Genomic DNA, 19,480 nt, shown 5'->3' with positions numbered 1-19,480 from the left:
TCACATGACACCATTCTCTAGAGGGCTCAAAGTGCTTTTATTCTATTTTTTAAATGCTTTAAAATTTAAAAGCACTTTTACACTTATCCAGCAACACTGGTAGGATGCATATTAGTATCTCTACTGAGTTACTTCATCAAACAAATGTACAGAATAGAAAAGAGAAATGGGGCTGGGCATGGTAGCTCACACCTGTAATCCCAGCACTTTGGAAGGCTGGGGTGGGTGGATCACGAGGTCAGGAATTCAAGACCAGCATGGCCAGCCGGGCACAGTGGCTCACGCCTGTAATCCCAGTACTTTGGGAGGCCAAGGCGGACAGATCATGAGGTCAAGAGATCAAGACCATCCTGGCTAACAGGTGAAACCCCGTCTCTACTAAAAATACAAAAAGTTAGCCTGGCATGGTGGCAGGCACCTGTAGTCCCAGTTACTAGGGAGGCTGAGGCAGGAGAATCGTGTGAACCTGGCAGGCAGAGCTTCAAGTGAGCTGAGATCCCATCACTGCACTCCAGCCTGGGCGACAGAGCGAGACTCCGTCTCAAAAAAAAAAAAAAAAGACTAGCCTGGCCAACATGATGAAACCCGTCTCTACTAAAAATACAAAAATTAGCTGGGCATGGTGGTGGGCATCAGCTAGTCGGGAGGCTGAGGCAGGTGAATCACTTCAATCTGGGAGGTGGAGGTTGCAGTGAGCCGAGATCCCGCCACTGCACTCCACCCTGGGCGACAGAGCAAGACTCCGTCTCAAAAAATGAGAAAGAGAGAAAGAGAGAGAGAGGTGGGGGGAGAGGGGGAGGAGGGGAGAGGGGGAGAGGGGGAGAGGGGGAGAGGGGGAGAGGGGGAGGGAGAGGGAGAGGGAGAGGGAGAGGGGGAGAGGGAGAGGGAGAGGGAGAGGGAGGGAGGGAGGGAGGGAGAGAGAGAGAGAGAGAGAGAGAGAAAGGAGAAATGGAAGATCAGTAACTCAAAAAAGGCTCTCAATTGGGCCCAAGATATTCTAGCCATTGGTCGTCATTGATTTTCAATCCTATATTCTTTCATAGCCATTGCTATGAAAAGAGTCACATAATACTATATTTAGCAACAATTAAGGGTGGTGTAAAAACAAGAACATTGGACACAAAGTCAGAGTTGGATATCTTGTAATCATTCAGTTTATCAGTAAAAGGGAGTCAATAATACCTACCTTTTAGGCTACTGTTAGACTGAGCACAAAATGGGAATGTTAACAGAAAGGGGTCCCGATCTAGACCCCAAGAGGGTTCTTAGACATCATGCAAGAAAGAATTCAGGGCAAGTCCATAGAGTGAAAGCAAGTCTATTAGAGAACTAAAGAAACAAAAGGATGATAATTCCAAAGAGAGAGCAGGGGTATGGGCTGCTCAACTAAGTATATTGTTATTTCTTGATTGTATGCTAAACAAGGGGTGGATTAATCACGAGTTTTCCAGGAAAGGGGTGGTGATTTCTCAGAACTGAGGGTCTCTCACCTTTTTAGACTATATAGGGTAAGGTCTGAACGTTGCCATGCCATTTGTAAATTGTCGTGGCACTGGTGGAAGAGTATTTTATCATGCTAATACATTATAATTAGTGTATAATAAGCAGTGAGTATGACCAGATGTCACTCTCATCACCATCTTGGTTTTGGTGAGTTTTTGCTGGCTTCTTTACTGCATCCTGTTGTAGGGTCTTTGTGACCTGTGTCTTCTGCCAATCTCCTATCTCATCCTGTGACTAAGAATGCCTAATCTCCTAGGAATGCACCCCAGCAGGTCTCAGCCTTATTTTACCCAGCCCCTATTCAAGATGGAGTCGCTCTGGCTCCATCTTGAGCTCTGGCTCAAATGCCCTCTGACAGGAACATGTCTGACATCATAATTGCAAAAACTAAAGATATGACATAATTGCATTAAATGTAGTGTTCACCAGGAAATGGCTGGTATCTGTAGGATGACCAGCTCATTGAAAACTATCACTATATAGAGTCACTTCACTTTCAGTGGCCTCCCTGCTCTTTCCCCCAACATCCAGCAGTTGTGTTCTCTTGGTTAACCCTGCCTACTTCTGAACCCCAGTTATCAAGTTCATTGCAGGATAAGAAGAAAGTAAAAGAGTTACTATAGTTGTCTCTCATGATACTTTACAATTTCTGTCCACAGAAACAGCTTTTTAAGGAAATTTAAGTAGTATATTGTTTTCCATAAAGGCACCATGCAGAGCACTAGATTATGGAAATCTGGATTCAATTCCTAACTTTGCCAATGATTTTGCACAAGGCACTCAACTTTTCTTTGTCTCAGTTTCCTCAGGTGTAAAATGTAATAGCTAGTTTAAATAACATCTAAAAGAGCTTTTTCAAGCCATGTTACTATAGTTCAAGAGTATGTAAAATACAGACTGACATCTCAAGAAACAAGCATAAATAAATTTTATTATCAGTTATCCATCCTTTCAAAACATGTAAGGATGGTGTCAACTTTTACATCAGTCTTTTAAAAACAACTATCAACCCCTACATTAAAAGATACATGCTGCTGTCACTTATTAAACAGCAGAAGCTTTAGATTTGGATGTTTCTCCAATGAGACAGGGTCAGGAAGATGATAGTCAATTAAAACTGAATCCACATAACAACTGATTCTTAACACAGAAAGTATTTGACCCCTACACCTAATTAGTAGCTAATTAGTGGGGGGGGTCTCCATGTTTCAGCACCTGAATCTCCTTCTGCATAATGAGATAAGTACGTTGTCTATGTTAGTACAGAATTAGGCAATTTAGGCCGGTGGCGGTGGCTCACACCTGTAATCCCAGCACTTCGGGAGGCCGAGGCGGGTGGATCACTTGAGGTCAGGAGTTCGAGACCAGCCTGGCCAATATGGTGAAACCCCATCTCTACTAAAACTACAAAATTAGCCTGGTGTGGTGGTGGACACCTATAATTCCAGCTACTCGGGAGGCTGAGGCAGGAGAATCGTTTGAACCAGGGAGGCGGAAGTTGCAGTGAGCAGAGATCTTGCCATTGCACTCCAGTCTGGGCAACAAGAGCAAAACTCCGTCTCAAAAAAATATATATATATATATAATTATGCAATTTAAGAGACAGACTGTGTTCGAGTTTAGCACAGTTAGATCTTACTGATCCTACTGAGGGTTAGGTTCCCAAGCTATCTCTTAAACACAATGTAGTAAAAATTGCCATTGAGAAGCCCTTAAATCACCAGGACGGGTGGAGCCTGGAAAGCTCATAGACTAAAAATGAGCTTATTTTATTTCTCTTCACATTTTTGTGCTGGGGCCTCCCTTTCTCTGGGACAATAAAGCCCAAGTTCTGCTTTTAAAAAGGCCAGTCAGAACACTGGGTACATAAGGCAATTTATCTCTTTTTATAAATAGTTGAACTAGCGTAAATTAAACAGTCAAGGCTACTGGCAGAAAGCGGACAAGCCCATTATCCTGTCCCCATTAACAAAAAAAGAACCTTCCAAACTGGAAGGGCAATTGGGGGAAAGTCTCCAGTTTCATGACTTTCGCTACATGCCCAGTATCTCCCAACTCATTTTACTTGTGACTCTCAGATAAAAGGAGTAAAGAAACAAGATGGTACCTTCGGGAACCAGGGTCCTAATTCCAGTCATGAGCAAACATTTTAGAGACACACAATTTCACAACTTGAGGGCAATATACCTGCATCAGAGAAAGGCCAACTTTGCAGGTCTGCTCCCGGCTAACAATGAAGTTCTGTCAGAGGGCATGACACGCAGACATGACACACACTGTGCACGCCACGCTCCCTCGGGCCCTGGGCCGCCCCCGGGGGCGCGGGTGGGGCACATTTTTCATGGGAAATCCACTACACACCCAAGAACGCTCGCAACCCTGGAATCTGGGCGAGGGTCACCTCAACCAAGCAGCGACACACAGGACTCCCCAATGTGCCACAGACCCGAAAACTTCTGAGGAAAGCAGAAATGCCCAAATGAAAAGTGCGGAGGGAACCCCCAACACCAGGGGGTCCAGCGGCGGAGGCAGGCTCTAGACCACCCGCGAGAAGGAGCGACAGTGCTCAGGCGCTCAGGAGGCTAACGCCCAGCCCGGAGCAGTCGAGGCAGCCGCCCGCTCGTTACCTGACGGACGTCATGGCTTCGCCCTCCTGCCCCACGCCACGGCGCCCGCGTCCGATGCTCTACGTCCGCTCCGGCAGCAGCAGGTACCACAGCAACTGCTTCCCGGCTCAGGCACTCAGCGACTGGGAGCGCGTCCTCACACACCCCGCGCGCGGGCGGCCCCTGGCAAGCCGGCCCCGCGTGCTGATTGGAGGGAGGGCGGGCGCTCCGCCCCAGGCGAAGGGCTGGAGATCGTCCCCAGACGCCGCGGGCCACCGCGTGTCTCGTGCCAGCTCGCTGGCGCGCGGGCTACCGAGCTGACTAGCGGGCGCGGTGGCCATCTTGAGTCCTGGTAACAGCGTCCCCGTCACCCCGCAGTTTACAAGGCGAGAGATTGGGTGCCCGCCCCAAAAATGGCCGCGCCTCTGGCAACCGGTTTAGCAGTCACATGGCCACGGTCTACCTCGGCAAGCTCAGGTCCCTTTAACAGCACTTAAGAAAGAGGCGCTGTCAGGGCAGGTCTTCGGGAATGGGATTTAACAGCCAGCAAAATCCATCTGCAAAGGTGGGGCGGGGCGGGGAAGCAACAGCCTGGGAAGCCTCAGCCTAGGAAAAAATAAAACGCCTGGCAACAGCAGCACGACGTGCTAATTCCAGTCCGCAGCCTTTCAGAGTCAGTTGCTGGATCTGATGGTCCCAAACGTTCCTGAACTTCAGAAACACTTAGAGCAGTTTATTTAATATGGAAAGTGTCACTTTATCAGAATCTAGAAAGGTAAGGCCTGGACATCGGTATTTTTAGCAAGTTGCCAGGTAAATCAGGTACAGACATAAAATTTTACAGCCTCTGGGCCCCACTCAAGACTATCCTATTTGACACACTTAATTACCTCACTTTTCAGAGAAGCATGCGGGCTATAAAAAAAGAATCTAAGACCATAGGGGGGAAAAGTGGATGGCTCCCTAACTCCTGACTCTAATCTTACAGGTTTAATGCAGTTGAAGGGTTAAGAAACTATGAACCAATAAAAGGAAAATTAACTCCAACTATGAAAAGGGGAAATCAGTAAATGCTTTATGATCTAAATTGCTTTTCTTTATTGCTTTATTCTCTGTGCAACAATTTTTTTTTCTTTTTTTATTTTTTTAGAGACAGGGTCTCACTACATTGCCCAGGCTGGTCTTGAACTCCTAGCTTCAAGCAACCCTCCCACTTTGGCCTCCCAAAGCACTGGGAATATAGGTGTGAATGACTGGGCCCTGTTATACAATGTTATTAATAGACTACAATATCCAGTGGCATTCACTTACTGACCATCTAGGATGGTGATCAATTTCATATGTCTGAAATCAGTTACATCAGAAGCAACCCAATACCATCAGATATTGAAATTGGCTGATGGGACTGAAGAACTTAATTTTTAATTTATTTAATTTTAATTCATTTAAATTTTATAACAAACAATATATTTTTCCATTAAACACAATTGTATTGTTTTGGTTGGACTACATTTCACTTTTTTTTTTTTTTTTTTTGAGATGGAGTCTTGGAGTGCAGTGGCATGATCTCCAACCTCCGCCTCCTGGATTCAAGTAATCCTCGTGCCTCAGGCTCCTGAGTAGCTGGGACTACAGGCACGCGCCACCATGCCTGGCTAAATTTTTTTGTATTTTTGGTAGAGATGGAGTTTCACCGTGTTGGCCAGGCTGGTCTCAAACTCCTGGCCTCAAGTGATGTGCCCACCTTAGCCTTCCAGGTGTGAGTCAACACTCCTGGCCTCGTTTTATCTTTTTTAATGTGGCTACTAGAAAATTTAAAATTGGCTGGGCGCGGTGGCTCAAGCCTGTAATCCCAGCACTTTGGGAGGCCGAGACGGGCGGATCACAAGGTCAGGAGATCGAGACCATCCTGGCTAACACGGTGAAACCCCGTCTCTACTAAAAAAAATACAAAAAACTAGCCGGGCGAGGTGGCGAGCGCCTATAGTCCCAGCTACTCGGGAGGCTGAGGCAGGAGAATGGCGTGAACCCAAAAGGCGGAGCTCGCAGTGAGCTGAGATCCGGCCACTGCACTCCAGTTTGGGCGACAGAGCGAGACTCCGTCTCAAAAAAAAAAAAAAAAAAAGGAAATTTAAAATTACAGGAATCTTGCATTATATTTATACAGAACAGTGCTGCTCTACAGTCTAAGTTAGCCTTGCCTATCACTGTCCCTGTCATAGAATAATTAAGTTCACAAAATCAAATTAGTAAGGAAGCCACTTTATACAAATCTGTTTCCTTGCTAGCCATAAAACACATCAAATATTCCAGAAGATTTCAAGTTTCCTTAGAAAATGCTATTTTTAGCACTGTTCTCTTTAATTTGGGAAATGCCTATCCAGAATGAAGCCATGGTCTATAAAACTGATGTGTTCAGTCCATGAGTAAAAGCTGTTAAAACACTGAGCTATACTTGGTGTGGTTAAGACTTTGACCGAAGGTCCACAAGCAAAATTAGTCAGTTGTTCCTCTGGATTAAACAGGATCTGAAACAAAGCAGCAGCTGGATTAGCAATTCAAAGTGGTGGAGACACTGACTAGAGTTACCCACCTTCTCTTGTGGAAAATGTTGATAGATAATCCACATTTCAAACCATCAGTGCTTTTCAAACTTTAACATGCATACAAATCTCGTGGATCTTGTTAAAATGCAGGTTTGGCACTGCAGGTATCAGTAACCAAAACTTTGCATTTCTTTATGTTCCCAGGTCTCACCAACTGCTTCTGGTCTGTGGGCCAGGCTGAGTAGCAAGGCTGTAAAGGTAGCAAGAGATACCTGGTTTGCAACTTCTGCTTGACTTCCTATTACCTGCATGACTTTAAGCTGTTTTTTTGTTTGTTTGTTTTTGTTTTGTTTTTGAGATGGAGTCTCACTCTATCACCCTGGCTGGAGTGCAGTACCATGATCTTGACTCACTACAACCTCCACCCCCATCCCCCCACCCCATCCCCAGGGTTCAAGCATTTCTCCTACCTTAGCCTCCCGAGTAGCTGGGACTAAAGGCACGCACCACTGTGCCTAGCTAATTTTGTGTGTGTGTGTTGTTAGTAGAGACAAGGTTTCACGGTGTTGGCCAGGTTGGGCTTGAACTCCTGACCTCAAGTGATCCACCCACCTCAGCCTCACAAAATGCTGGAAATACAGGCATGAGCCACCACGTCAGGCCTTTAAACTGGTTCATAATCTGTCTGTCCCTCGGTTTACCCATTACATGCTGTTCAGGGCACTGTGAAGATTAAAATTTAATTAACTATAGTAAAGAGTCTAATGGAATCCTTGGCACATGGCATAATTATTACTTTGTTATTATCATAATAGTTAAACTTACATCTCTGGAGGCATGATTCCAAAACTAACATGAACTTGGCCCTCTGAACCATCAAATGCACTTTTGCTCATGCTTAACATACTTTGGTAACACCTACCTTTGATTTGTAACATTAAAATTTTCAAATTAAAGCCACGCGCGGTGGCTCATGCCTGTAATCCCAGCACTTTGGGAGGCTGAGGGGGAAGACCACAAGGTCAGGAGTTCGAGACCAGCCTGGCCAATACGGTGAAACCCCATCTCTACTAAAAATACAAGAATTAGCTGTGCCTGGTGGCACACACCTATAGTCCTAGCTACCTGGGAGGCTGAGGCAGGGGAATCACTTGAACCCGGGAGGCGGAGGTTGCAGTGAGCTGAGATTGCTCCACTGTACTCCAGCCTGGGCAACAAGAGCAAGCCTCCGTCTCAAAAAAAAAAAAATTCAAATTAAAAAAAAACTAGCCAGGCGCGGTGGCTCACACCTGTAATCCCAGCACTTTGGGAGGCCAAGGCAGACGGATCACAAGGTCAGGAGATTGAGACCATCCTGGCTAACATAGTGTAACCCCATCTCTACTAAAAATACAAAAAAAAATTAGCCGGGTGTGGTGGCGGGCACCTGTAGTCCCAGCTACTTGGGAGACTGAGGCAGGAGAATGGCGTGAACCCAAGCTGGAGCTTGCAGTGAGTGGAGATTGCGCCACTGCACTCCAGCCTGGGCCACAGAGCGAGACTGCATCTCAAAAAAAAAAAAAAAAAACTAATTTTGATACCAAAACAGGTAGTCTCAAAACTTTATTTTTTAACAAATATACTAAATTCAGTATAATTAAGGGAAGATATGGGTCTGCAACATTAAAATAGTTAATAAAATTGAAGCCACACCAAAGATTTCTTAAACTCATTTTTGATATTTGCATCTAATTTTTTTTTTTTTTTAAGATGGAGTCTCACTCTGTCACCAAGCTGGTGCAGTGGTGCAATCTCGGCTCACGGCAACCTCTGCCTCCCGGGTTCAAGCGATCCCCTAGGGGTGCGCCACTAGGCCCGGCCAATTTTTTGTGTCTTAGTAGAGATGGGGTTTCACCATGTTGGCCAGGATGGTCTCAATCTCCTGACCTTGTGATCTGCTTTTTTTTTTTTTTTTTTTGAGACGGAGTTTCTCTCTTGTTGCCCAGGCTGGGGTGCAATGGCGCAATCTCGGCTCACTGCAACCTCTGCCTCCCAGGTTCAAGTGATTCTCCTGCCTCAACCTCCCGAGTAGCTGGGATTATAGGCATGTGCCACCATACCCAGCTAATTTTGTATTTTTAATAGAGACGGGGTTTTTCCATGTTAGTCAGATTGGTCTTGAACTCCCGACCTCAGGTGATCCACCTGCCTCGGCCTCCCAAAGTGCTGGGATTACAGGTGAGCCACTGCACCTGGCCAATCAGCTGTCTGGCCAGGAGCAATTGTTCACACCTGTAATCCCAGCACTTAGGGAGACCAAGGCAGGAAGATCACTTGAGCCTAGGGGTTCAAAATCAGCCTGTGCAACATAGGGAGACCGCTCACCTGTAGTCCCAGCTACCTGGGAGGCTCAGATGGAAGGATGGCTTGAGCCTAAGAGTTCAAGGCTACAGTGAGCTGTGTTTGCACCACTGCAACCTAGCCTGAGCAACAGAGCGAGACCCTGTCTAAAAAAAATTAAAAAAAAAAAAAAAATCCATGTAGTGTAGGAAATGAAAAAAAAGTTTTTCACTAATGGTCAACAAAACTTTCAAAAAGTTTATTCTCTCAAAATTTAAGTACCAGTCATTTCAGCAGTTACAAACACAAAAATATTATTTCAAGAAAGAGGACTCGTGATCTTTCAGAGTCAATAATGGAGGGACAAAAGTAAAGATATATTTTTCCAGGTAGAGGCAGAAGTTCTTTTATTCACAGCAACTTCCCTTCCCCAGACTTTCATGCTCTATTATTAATCTTTCCATTCCACCTAGTCTTCTTCTAAATACACACACACACACACACGGAGACAGAGAGAGAGAGAGAGAAGAGAAAGCGAGCTGAGAGAATACTGAATAACTACTACTTTTGATCAATTTTCTAAACAATTTATTTCAACCCTATTCTTTCCCTAAAAGCCTAGCTTATCCTACTTTAGGAGAAAATAATCAATTGAAATTTTTAACCTTCAGTAGCCTTTTTACAATTAGAATAGTTGAATCAAGATAAGTGGGTCTGAATAGTTTGCCCTTCGTAAGACTGGTATGTAAATATTCCATATATTTTATCTAATCTTGTGGTTAGTCTGGCCCTATAAAAGCACTCAGATACATAATCCAAAATAGCTAAGTGCCTCCAGATAGCATAACAAAAATGTGGACCCATCCACTAATCTCTTCAACAAATGCTTCAGGCCCCAAAATAATAGCAAAGTTCCCTTCAAACACAACCAGTTTGTTAAGGGTGTGATAAAACAAGCACTCTCATATAAAATTAACAGGAGTATACATTAGTACATTTCTACTACAAAGATTTTTGGCAATATGTGTCAGTAATTCCAATTTTTAGGCAACTATCATTAAAAGAGAGACCAATGTGTATAAATATTTATATATCCAGTTATTCATTTCAGCCTCATTAACAATAGCAAAAATTTATTATATGCTAAGTAACCAGAAATAGGGTAATAGTTAAATAAATTACAGAATGTTATGGAACTATTATAAAATGTTTCCATAGACTTTTTAAGGACATAAGAAAATACTCATGATATAATGTTAAATGAAAAAAGTAAAACAAAAGGGAGTATGAACTCAACTGTGTTTAAAAAAATACACACCATATATGCATATATGCATAGAAAAAAAGATTGGAAAGAAACACACCTAAATGTTATTATTAGTTATCTCTGGAAAATAGGATTATGCATAATTTTATTTTATTTACATTCATCTATCTTATTAATTTTCTAATACTGGTTTTATAGTCATAAATTTTATAATTATTATTAAATTTTAACTCTCATTTTTAAATGGCTTAAAAATACAAAACTTAATCCTGCCCTTTTTGAAAACTTGCATTTTTAAAATCATAACCTTATTCCTGAGTTTTTTTAAAAAAATAAATTCACAACCGTCAAAACTACCCTTATTTTTAGACAAATTGGGCTAATTTTATAAATGTTTCATTTTTTCATGTGTAAAGATTCTTTAAGACAGGAATAACAAAAACAAGATGTCCTTATGATTTTTTCGATTAATTTTAAATCACAACTTGACAAAAGTTAAAAGTGTATATCCTACTTTTAGAGCTTTGCAAAGCCTTGACGAGCCAGCCCAGCTGTCATAACATGAATGTGGAATGTTTTCCCTGCATGTTACTTAAAAATACATACTCTCATTTAATATGAATTTAAAAATCAGTAAAATAATATTATTTAAAGAATCTATTTCATATCCAAAAAGAGAAACTTCTTAAAACTTGTCCCCCTAAAATAGTGTGCAGCCACGTAAAGGTCAGGAGCCTGGGAATGAGAAGGGATTCGAATCCTGGACTTACCAATAACTTTATTACTTTTGACAAATCATTACCTCTGTGACCATCAGTTTCCTTTTCTGAAACACAAAGGAGTTTGTTATAGGTGACATCTCAGGTTCCTTTAAGTTCTTATTATACAACGAAAGAAAATATTTGTGCCTACTTGTGTCTCAATACACATTGAATTTTTTTTAAGGAGTTGATAAATTTTAATGCGATTTTAGTTAGCTTTCATTATGGACAAGTTTATTCAAAGAAACACTGCTAAATGTATTAATTCTCTCCTGCAAAAGACATTGTAAGAATGCTATTATGTTTATTTGCTTTTAATTATCATCTTTAGATTCTTATATGTCACATTTCACTTTAACATCACATATTCAAACAAAATACAATCTTTAAATGGAAGCTGACAATTTATTTCCCTGGAGAATTTGAAGAGTACAATAACATTTGACTGATTGAACTTTATTTAGTAAGAATTCTTAGCAAAACTCCCTTCCAGGCACACCCACACAGTACTTCTTTATTTTCTCTGAGCTATAAATCTTTGACTCTCAAAGACAACTCCAATCTAAAAGTACAAGACAACACTGCTTATCAATTATTTATGCTGCACAGAACATATTTTTAAACTATAGAAGTGAGTATCACTACCATTTCACAACAGAAAAGGGATTTGAATACAAAAATATAGAAAGTACATCACAGAAATAAGGAATAGCCCTTCTCAAAAGCTTGTTGCTAACCTTATGAAATATATTTTCTTTTTCCTTTTTATTTTTAAGACAGGGTCCCACTGTCACGCAGGCTGGAGTGTACTGGTGCAATCTTGGTTCACTGCAACTTCCGCCTCCCAGACTCAAGCAATCCTCCCACCCCAGCCTCCTGAGTAGCTGGGACCACAGATGCACGCCACCATGCCCAGCTAATTTTTTGTATTTTTGGTAGAGATGCGGTCTCATGATGTTGCCCAGACTGATCTCAAACTCCTGAGCTCAAGGGATCCACCTGCCTCAGTCTCCCAGTGTGCTGGGATTACAGACATGAGCCACTGCACTGGTCCTATATTTTCTATCTAAAAGATTTTCCTTATTTTAGCCAGGCACGGTGGCTCACATCTGTAATCACAGCACTTTGGAAAGCCAAGGCAGGTAGATAACAAGGTCAGGAGTTCGAGACCAGCCTGACCAACATGGAAAAACCCCGTCTCTACTAAAAATATAAAAATTAGCCGGATATGGTGGCATGCGCCTGTAATTCCAGCTACTCAGGAGGCTGAGGCAGGACAATCGCTTGAACCAGGGAGGCGGAGGTTGCAGTGGGCCGAGATCATGCCACTGCACTACAGCCTGGACGACAGAGTGAGACTCTGTCTCAAAAAAAGATTTTCCTTATCATTTCAACATAGATCTAATCTATGATACTTCAAATCTTTTTTTTCTTTCTTTTTTTTTTTTTTTTTTTTGAGACAGAGTCTCACTCTGTCGCCCAGGCTGGAGTGCAGTGGCGCGATTTCGGCTCACTGCAAGCTCCGCCTCCCGGGTTCACGCCATTCTCCTGCCCCAGCCTCCTGAGTAGCTGGGACTACAGGCGCCTGCCACCACACCTGGCTAATTTTTTTGTATTTTTAGTAGAGAGGGGGTTTAACTGTGTTAGACAGGATGGTCTCGATCTCCTGACCTCGTGATCCGCCTGCCTCAGCCTCCCAAAGTGCTGGATTACAGGCGTGAGCCACCGCGCCCAGCTCACAATCTTTTAAATTGTTCATTCATTAACTCAACAAATATTTATCGAGCATCTGTTCTACTACAGGAGACACTAGAAATTCAGCAAAGATCAAGAACATGTGCTACCCTTTTAGAACTTACATTCTAAGGACAGAAAGATGAAAAATCGAGTAACAAACAAGGACAGCATCAAATGATCATAAGTGCTATTCAAATAATTAAAACCGGCAGGTCAATGTAGAGAAAGACATTTTAAACTTTAAATCATTTCTTCAAAAGCATAAATCCCTCAGTATTCCATGAAAAAACAATATACATATTCAAATTGAACTATGAAAATTTACCAAAAGCAGACAAATTTCCCAATGGAGGAAAAAACACTTTAATCATCTTTCAAAGGGCAATAACAGAATTAAAAGCTTGGATATGCAATTCAGTCATGTTTTTCTAAATTATTTTACATAATTGTGGCAGACTTAAAATAGGAACAATATCTTACAGACAAGAAGTCTGTGTTCCCCTCTCTTAAATCTGGGCTAGCCTGGAACTCCTCTGACCAGTAGTGTATAGTGAAAGTGATGCTATGCCAGATTCTAAGCTAGCCTTTGAGAGGGCTGCCATCTCCTGCTTTGGTCTCTTGGAGCTGCCACATGAGAAGTCCAACTACTCAGCTGAAGAAACCACACAGAGGATCTCAAACTACACTAAGAGAAGCCCAGTTGAGCCAAGCCTCCAGTTATCCTAAGGCACAAGGTGAATGAATAAAGACAAGATGGACCCTCCAGACCAGACCTGTTATCAGCTAAACACCTCCAAGTGATCCTATTTACCATATGGAACAGAATCAACAGGCCAAGTTGTGTCTGAATTCCTAATCCAAAAATCACGACATCTAATAAAGTAGTTATTTTAAGCCACCAAATTTTGAAATAGAAAATCAAACTGTGTGAAAAATACAGTTTTTGGCCAGATGCAGTGGCTCACGCCTGTTATCCTAACATTTTGGGAGGCTGAAGCAGGAGGATCACTTGAGCTTAAGAGTTCAAGACCAGCCTGGGCAACATAGTGAGATCTCATCTCTATTATATTTTTCGATATTTATATATTTTTTAATTAAAAATACATTTTTTACATTGTAACCCAGTACCCTGTACATATAACTGAAACAATGATTCACAGAGCAATACTTACCTCTTATATACTCAATGCACAATATTTTTTATTCTATTTCTCATTTATAAAATGCCACTTGTGCAATACTCAAAAAGGCTCATGAAGTAGTTTGGAAAACATTTTAGTCTATACAACTCACTTCACAGGTGCATTCACAAATCCAAACAGAAACCTTAATAGGACCCAGGTGTCCATATCCCTAATTCAAAGCTCTTTTCCTTACACCATGCTAAAAGCCAATAGGTATTATAGTTTGTAACCAGAAGTTCCTCACAAGCTCATATACACATCTCAGAACTGAGTGAAAGCTTAAAAAGCTTCATGGAAGTCATGTAGCAATTAGAAATAGCTAAGAGGAACTGAGACTTTTCCTATTTTTTTTTTTTTTTTTTTTTTGAGACAGAGTCTTGCTTTATCACCCAGGCTGGAGTGCAGTGGCGCAATCTCGGCCCATTGCAACTTCCACCTTCCAAGTTCAAGCGATTCTCCTGACTCAGCCTCCTGAGTAGCCAACGTGGGCAGAGCACTTGAGGCCAGGAGTTCCAGACCAGCCTGGGTGACATGACAAAACCCCATCTCTACAAAAAATACAAAAATTAGTCGGGCGTGGTGATACAAGCCTGTGGTCTCAGCTACTTGGGAGGCTGCAGTGGGAAGATGTCTTGAGCCCAGAGGCGAATGTTACAGTGAGCTAAGATCGTTCAACTGCACTACAGCCTCTGCAACCGAGTAAGACCCCATCTCAAAAAATAGTACTAATAAATTGTTCTTAACTAGAACATTTTAATTAAACACAGGCAAAATTGGTTTGTCTAAAGTTTTAATTAGAAAATACAATCTACTGGCCGGGCGTGGTGGCTCATGCCTGTAATCCCAGCACTTTGGGAGGCCGAGGTAGGCAGATCACTTGAGGCTGGGAGTTCGAGACCAGCCTGGCCAACACAGTGAAACTCCGCCTCTGCTAAAAATACAAAAATTCACTGGGTGTGGTGGCGCAGGCTTGTAATCCCAGCAACTTGGGAGGCTAAGTCAGGAGAATCACTTGAACCCAGGAGGTAGAGGTGTACCCAGGAGGCCACTGCACTCCCATCTGGGGCAACAGAGTGACTCTGTCTCAAAAAAAAAACAAGAAAAAAGAAAATATAATCTACTAAAAATTCTAGTTCAATGAGTTAATCCATTTGCAAACCATACCACTAAGTAGATCCCACAAGAAAATAATTATTTTGGGGGGGATAAAAATACATATGCATAAATAAGAAAACTTGAGAGACACAAGTCTAGACAAGATTATAAAACACAATTGACAATTGCCACAGAATTTCTTTAAACGGTGTGCTTAACTAGCACATACATAATTTACTTTGACAACTTCTCAATTTCTATCTTCATACCTAATATACATAGCAAGACACATGAGTCAGAGGTCCTGAATGTGAGATGAATGTTTACTACTTAGGGACTCTTAACCTCTTTGGGTCTGTTCCCTCAGCTAAAAACAGATTGCCTGGTTGTCTTACTGTGAAGATCAATAAGAAAATGTAAGTGAAAGTACTTGACATTTTCTTCAAATATGTTATTCTTATCTTTAAAAAAATTACATTAAATTTTTTAAAAAAAGCTCCCCAGTAAATTGATGCTTCATTTCTTGTTCCAGAGCCTAGAGCAATGGTAACTTATAAGACTCAGGATCAAATCTCACCTTGGATACTTAGTAGCTATAACTTACTGTGTTACCTTACTGATACCACCCAGCCTCTCTGGGTTTTAATACCCTAAAATGTACAACCCAAATATTACACTCTGATTTTAAGTACCTCATCAAGCACTAACAATCTAAAAAGTCTAAAATATATTCAGAAAAAATAAAAAAAAGAATAAATAAATAAATAATAAAATAAAATATATTCAGAGTTTTCAAAAATCACAAGAAACTGTGAACCACCATTTTAAAGCCACATCTGGCTGATACTGAAATCTGCTGCTGCTTCACACCCCAACTCCATGTCTTGCAGGAAATCTCAGCTCTAGGAGGGAACATTTCCAAATCTACCTGTGAATTTGCACTCTTAGGCATCTTCTCCCTCCGCTGCTCCTATCCCAACTCCCACCAGCATTCCCAAGCAGTCTTTGGAAATAGTAGTTTCTCAAAGGGAAAGGCTGAGAGAGGCTGCTTTAACCTGTTTCATGAGAGTAAAGAATCAACATGTTGGCCAACAAAGAAAACATTTAAAGATCTCTGAGTTTGACTTGGTATCTACAAGAAACTAACATTTCTTCTCAGGAATGTAATTTATTGAAACTTCACAGAGAACTGAGGTCAAAGGTCTCTGATGTGGTGTTTTTTCACATTGAAAAATGTAGGAATGCTGCACAAATATGGGGGAGACAGTGCTAAAGAAGAGATTCTTGTCTTCCAGAGGAAACTAGGCAAAGATAAGAATCTACGAGTGTAAGTCTAGAAATGTATCTATTTCTCTACAGAACACGCTTAGGATATTCAAACACAGAGATGAATACACCTAAGGAAGTCAATGTATTATGTAGAGACGCACATACACGCCCCCTCCCAAAAAAAAGGACAAATTTTTCCTTTTTTAAAAAAAAAAAATTATTTTTTTTTAAGATGGAGTCTCACTCTGTCGCCCAGGCTTTGGTGCAGTGAAGCGATCTGGGCTCACTGCAACCTCTGCCTCCCAGGTTCAAGCAATTCTCCTGCCTCGGCCTCCCGAGTAACTGGGACTACAGCTGCCCACCACCATGCCCGGCTAATTTTTGTATTTTTAGTAGAGACAGGGTTTCACTATGTTGGCCAGGCTGGTTTCGAACTCCTGACCTCAAGTGATCTGCCTGCCTCGGCCTCCCAAACTGCTGGGATTATAGGCATGAGCCAACATACCCAGCCTAAAATACTATTTTTAGTAAACATTTTATACTATGTACTAAATTTAATTATGTAACCAAGTTTTATTATAATATCTCAAAGCTAAACAATCAAATTTAATACATTTGAAGGAACAAGCACTTAAGAAAAACAAGACAAAGTAGAATTTCATCACTATATTTTATATGCATCAACATGCTATCCCATGATAAAATGTAGTATAATCAATTCATCCTGAGTGGGTGAGAACAGATATAGCCAGCAGCATAAATCTGCATCACTTCTATAGCTTAATGGCTTCAGTCTTCAACAAAACTAAGAACTAAAAATGATAACTAAGGTCTCAGCTGGGCTGAGAAAAAACTATTTTAAAAAATTCTATTTTAGGAGAAGACTTCCTCAGTCAAACAACAAACTGTTTAAATCTCTATGTGGTTAAGTTCAAAGACAAACATGAGAACTGTTTATTTTTAAAGGAAATAATTTTCTTGTATTTCAATTTGTTTCCTCAAAAACTTAGATAGTTTTTCAGACTGCCGTTCTAGGGCTGAGAAGGAAACACTTTCTTTTGCTAAATCAAGATTAAAGGAATTTGAGAAAACCTAAGATATCTGAATTTGATTTTTTTGCCCTATTTTGTTTTCAAGGGACCCCTCCTGGATGAGTCAATAGAGACAAACTGCTTTAAAAAAAATTTTGTGGTATTATGGATTCGTTTCACAGTACGTTATGTTACACCGTACATTATGAAATTCTGAACAGTATTACTGACCTTCCATGCTTGTGCAGTTCTAATTACACTGCAAACAGCCTTACTAATTAAGGGCTTGCTAACCCAGAGAAAACAGATTCATCATTCTGACAGGTCACTGGGATCTTCTTTGTACATTCTCTCTTTCAGAAACTCTACTCCTCCCCCAGATAAGCAATTCTACTATATTAAAAGAAGAAAGAATGAGTGAAGATATCAACCACATGGCCTTAAGAAAATGTTACTGTTGGCCGGGCGCGGTGGCTCAAGCCTGTAATCCCAGCACTTTGGGAGGCCGAGACGGGTGGATCATGAGGTCAGGAGATCGAGACCATCCTGGTCTACACGGTGAAACCCCGTCTCTACTAAAAAATACAAAAAACTAGCCGGGCGAGATGGCGGGCGCCTGTAGTCCCAGCTACTCGGGAGGCTGAGGCAGGAGAATGGCGTAAACCCGGGAGGCGGAGTTTGCAGTGAGCCGAGATTGCGCCACTGCACTCCAGCTTGGGCGACAGAGCGAGACTCCGTCTCAAAAAAAAAAAAAAAAAGAAAATGTTACTGTTGGTCGGGCACAGTGGCTCACGCCTGTAATCCCAACACTTTGGGATGCCAAGGCGGGTGGATCATGAGGTCAGGAGATCGAGACTATCCTGGCTACCCCGGTAAAACCCTGTCTCTACTAAATATACAAAAAATTAGCTGGGTGTGGTGGCAGGTGCCTGTAGTCCCACCTACTCAGAGGCTGAGGCAGGAGAATCACTTAAACCTGGAAGGCAGAGGTTATTACAGTGAGCCGAGATCGCGCCACTGCACTCCAGCCTGGGTGACAGAGCAAGACTCATCTCAAAAAAAAAAAAAAAAGAAAAAAAGAAAGAAAATGTTTATGTAGGAGAAGTGTATTTATTCTGAGAGAATTTTCCCCATAGACAAATATAAGAAATGACTATTATAATCGAGCTGATGGTCACAGAAAGAACAGAAACACAATCTGGGGCCAGGCGAGGTGGCTCATGCCTGTAATCCCAGAACTTTGGGAGGCCAAGGCAGGCAGATCACTTGAGGTCAGGAGTTCAAGACCAGCCTGGCCAACATGGTGAAACCTAAAAACACAAAAATACAAAAACGAGCTGGGCATGGTGGCGCATGATTGTAATCCCAGTTACTCGGGAGGCTGAGGAAGGAGAACAGTTTGAACCCGGGAGGTAGAGGTTGCAGTGAGGTGAGATCACACCCCTGCACTCTAGCCTGGGCGACTGAGCAAGACTCTGTCTCACAAAAAAAAAAAAAAAAAAGAAATGCAATCGGGAGTACATTTCTTATCCTTTAGTAGCACGTTGATTTTGCATACAAGCTCACTCCATTTAACAAAAAAATGAAAGGCCAAAGAACCATGAAGTATTTTCAGGTAATAGTTCTCTCCATCAACTCCCATTATTGGTAAGAATTTACAGGCAATACATGAATCCATTTTGCACCATTAAACGCTACAAGCAGCCGGGCACAGTGGCTTACACCTGTAATCCCAGCACTTTGGGAGGCCAAGGTGGGCGGATCACGAGGTCTGGAATTCGAGACTAGCCTGGCCAACATGGTGAAACCCCGTCTCTACTAAAAATACAAAATTTAGCCAGGGGTGGTAGCGGGCACCTGTAATCCCAGGTACTCAGGAGGCTGAGGCAGGAGAATCGCTTGAAACCGTAAGGCGGAGGTTGCAGCGAGCCAAGATAGCACCACTACACTCCAGCCTGGTCAACAAGAGTGAAACTCTGTCTAAAAAAAAAAACAAAAAAAATATTTAAAGGGTTAAGAGGCCAGACATGCAGCTCATGCTTGTAATCCTACCACTTTAGGAGGCCAAGGCAGTAGGGCTGCCTGAGTTCAGGAGTTCAAGACCAGTCTGGGCAATAGAGTGAGACCCTGTTTCTACAAAAAATAAAAATTTTTTTTAAATT

At 41.9% G+C, this 19,480-nt stretch overlaps 1 protein-coding gene across 2 annotated transcripts in view; it reads right to left on the bottom strand.

Moving 5' to 3' along the window:
- The window catches only part of ADK (adenosine kinase), a 613,194-nt gene that overhangs the window by 583,260 nt on the left and 10,454 nt on the right, over positions 1-19,480 (bottom strand). The window contains exon 1 of one of the 2 annotated variants that reach the window (XM_033209676.1): positions 4,131-4,529. The exons of the other annotated variant lie outside the window; for it this stretch is intronic. Coding sequence (XP_033065567.1) covers positions 4,131-4,144 — 14 coding nt within the window. The 5' untranslated portion in view covers positions 4,145-4,529. Of the gene's footprint in view, positions 1-4,130; positions 4,530-19,480 lie in introns of those variants that run through there. 2 annotated transcript variants of the gene reach the window in all.

Source organism: Trachypithecus francoisi, unplaced genomic scaffold (genome assembly GCF_009764315.1).
Source record: "Trachypithecus francoisi isolate TF-2019V2 unplaced genomic scaffold, Tfra_2.0 Lachesis_group9, whole genome shotgun sequence".
NCBI classification, from domain to species: Eukaryota; Metazoa; Chordata; class Mammalia; order Primates; family Cercopithecidae; genus Trachypithecus; species Trachypithecus francoisi.
This window is presented reverse-complemented; position numbering and strand designations above follow the sequence as displayed.